Genomic DNA, 3484 nt, shown 5'->3' with positions numbered 1-3484 from the left:
CTGAAACCTTTCCAACTCCTCCTTCAAGTACATCACCACCATCGAAAATGAATTCAAACGGACACTTTTCGAATGCTCACTATTCAAATCAAGAAAATTTTGATTTTTCAATGACGGGGAATTCCCATCAATATTGGATGAACCCAGATCAGAATACGTGGATTTACGGATACAATATGGAACAACAAATGGAACAACCAGTCATTAATCAATGGAATATGCAGAATTTCGGACATCCAACGAATTTGAATTATGAGCAATATGGAAATCCAAATAACACAATTGGTCCAGAATTTTACCACGGATTGAATAATTTTTAATTGCACATCTTTTCAATAAAATTGAATCAAATTCTAATAAGTTTTAATTCATCGGTATCAAAACATTTTTAGATTTTGGGATTGAAATTGAATAAAAACATTAAATACGTCTGAAATAATGAAATAGATTTTTTGAGAAGCTGAAGTGTTACTGACTGATCGAAATTGTTGATATTGTTGTTATTGGAGACAACATCACGGATGTCCTGAGTTGTTTCTGTAAATGATGGCTTCGCATTGTCTCATAGCGGTTTGGGCGTCATAAATATCCGCCAACAGAGCTACAATTTTTACAGTACTTTCTGAACTATAGATGAAACTAAAAATCACTAATTTATAACTTGATTTGTATCAGGCCGTCTTAAAAGTAATCCACAGCAAACTGAGGGTCAAAACACATCTTGATTTTTTCTGGGGATCGACCTCGTGGGGGACAAGTTGTCCGAACTTTGGAGCTCTACCGCTTTAATGTTCTATTTTCTGACACTCACTCAGCATTTTCTGACACTTGATTAGGTGTTGTGATGAAATCATGATGATTGCCGTAGAAAATATTAGGTTGTTCGGAAAGTTCCTTCCATTTTTAACGGCAGATACATTCAATACAAAGAAGGCCAAAACGATGTCGGATAAATTGAAGGTGATAAGCATTGTAATCAATGACGACCTGTCACCAAATTGTGATTGCCCTCCTGTCAAAACTCCGGTGACAGCGAATTGAAAACCATTTCAGCCCATATTTGGTATCTTTTTTTGAGATGAATTTTTTTCATCAAGATGACCTTAGAAATGGCTGGATAGGGGGCAGTCGGAAAGTCCAAGGCTCGAGGTATACGGTGGATAAGACAGAATGGTTTAGCCATATCCAGTGAGATCGGTCTGGGTCTTCCTTTCCGCCTGTCTCAGATTGTAGTTTTGAAAAGAGAAAGATTTACATATGCTACATTTTGAGTTACGAGTAAAGGAAGATTCATCACAAAAAGATTTACAAGTAATATTGTTTGCTTTGTAATTTGTTGGGTATTTGAAATTGGCAATTTTTGATGTTCTAGTCTTGACAGATGAAAGCATGTACTTGATGTATCGAGAAATGTTACTGGTGAGTGGATTTTTTTTGAATTAGAAACATTTATAAATCTCTACAGTATGAAAGCATCGTTATTCACGTATTGATGTTTTCATCCGCTATATTGCATATTTCAATTTCAATGAGCATTAGAAGAAAATCTCATTTAAAATCAATTATAAATAATAAGCCAGACAGATTCATTTTTTTTTATCAAACTATTGGTTTGGCTGCGTTTAAAGTGGGGAGTTCGATGGAACTCAGCAAAGAAAACAAATTTTTGGATAATATTTTTCAGACAAGCCTACGCATGCACATTCATTATCAATTTGAAAGGGACCAGACAAAAGTAAGTTTTTCTGAAAACCCACTGCAATCTTTGAGTTTTTCAGGCAAGTTTCTACGGCAATCAGTTGGATTTTGTAACGAAACCTCTGATCATACAAATGTCGTATCTATTTAGTAACAAACGCATATTCGATACGATCAAGAATATTTTCAAGCGAAATAATCCTACGGCACCTCCTAACACAATTGGTGCAGCACTAGCTTCGTCAGTGGATACTTGAAGAGAGACTCTGACCCAATTTTTGAATCATTTTTCCCATTTTTACGTTGAAGCTTTCTGAAGAGCGGAACACAAATTTTGGATAAAATAATTTCAGACGCACAAAATTTATAATAATGCAAAAGTTTTCAAATACACTTCTTTTCACTCTGACGACAGCCTTCAGAAGCTTCGGAAAGGAGGCAACGACGGCACAGAGGTATTTTCGACGTTTTTACGCCCATATCTTCTGAAGGGGGGTCATCAGAAGTGTGATATTTTGAATTTTCATGAAGACACTATTTGGGTCCAATACCCTATAACTGAATAATTTATTGGTTTCAAGATTGGGAAGAAATCGATCCATTCTTGTGCTTAGTTCAACTACGGAAAATTGAGTTTGAACAACCATGGGGTGTCTTTGGCACTGAAAACCGTGGCTCAATCTTCTCAAAACGTCCGATATTAACTTTTCGAGTAGGATTCAGATTAATGCAAAATTTTGATAACGTAGGCTTGTTCTAAGGCTGCTTTTGGTTCGAAAATTGAGGAAAACAAGGGATTATTTGCAATTTCCAGTGATTCCATCAAAGATCAGAATCGTGGCGGTAAGCGAAATTCTATTTGCAATTTTAAATTACTGGCAGATAGATGACATATTTTTGAATATGATTCTGCAATTTCGAAGGACCTTGTTGCCATCGACTGTAAAAATGATCACTCCAAAGTAGTGTCCTCCTGTGAGTGTTTAGGAACGGGCCGCGTAGAAACTTCCAAGCTTTTTGGGCCACAATACTCTGGTGTCCCTCTCCCGGAGAGCTCACTGAGTATTTTTAAAAAAGCTAGAAACTGTTCTTTGTTGAAAATAATTTTCATCAAGCGTTGAACCATTTTGAAGTCAGCAGCAAGCTTTCTGTAACACTCGTCTAAATTTTAGTAAATTCTCTTTTTCACGACTATAACGATGGTATCTGATGTCACAGATACCCCAAAATCAGTTATTAGATAGCCCACGTCAATGTGAATAAGAAAACATTTATGGGCAGTACTTTCGCTAACATGCGGTCCACACGGACTGGTTTTGTAACATCAGTCGTGTGGCCATTTTCAATTGTTCCGTTGTTGATCGAAAAAAGGGTTGGAAAAAGAGCCACCATTCAGTTCAGACGTAATATTATTTGATGAAATTTGACAGGGAAATGCACAATGAGTAAAAGAATAAGAAAAATATAAAAGAACACATATTAGTGCGTCTGGTATGCATAATATCTAGCTCGCAAGTTTGGTGTCAATAGTTAATAGCCACCCTGTATAATGTTTCTTTGCCAATCGAGTTTATTCTTTAAACGTTAGTTTTCAGATAATCAGCATGTACGCAATCAACGCAACATTAAGTAACATTTGATGATTTTCATGCCCTTACTGCCTTCTCCTTTCTTATTGTCGGAATAAAAAATGTGGGACTCGGTGTTTGCGTACTTTGATTCCCGCCTCCCCCCACCGACGCTCCGCCCATCGCTTTGCAAGTGCGGCGTGGTGTTTTGGCGCGCC

General features: G+C 36.9%; 1 protein-coding gene across 1 annotated transcript; it reads left to right on the top strand.

The window, feature by feature from the left end:
- Positions 1-47: 47 nt before the first annotated feature.
- On the top strand, positions 48-320 carry CBG24079 (the record flags this gene model as incomplete). The annotated part of the gene is made up of 1 exon (XM_002648022.1): positions 48-320. The coding sequence occupies one exon, from the start codon at positions 48-50 to the stop codon at positions 318-320; it is 273 nt and encodes a 90-aa protein (XP_002648068.1).
- Positions 321-3484: the final 3164 nt, after the last annotated feature.

This window comes from Caenorhabditis briggsae (genome assembly GCF_000004555.2).
Source record: "Caenorhabditis briggsae AF16 supercontig from assembly CB4, cb25.NA_092, whole genome shotgun sequence".
NCBI lineage: Eukaryota > Metazoa > Nematoda > Chromadorea > Rhabditida > Rhabditidae > Caenorhabditis > Caenorhabditis briggsae.
The sequence above is the reverse complement of the archived record's forward strand: the minus strand, read 5'-3'. Positions and strand labels throughout refer to the sequence as shown.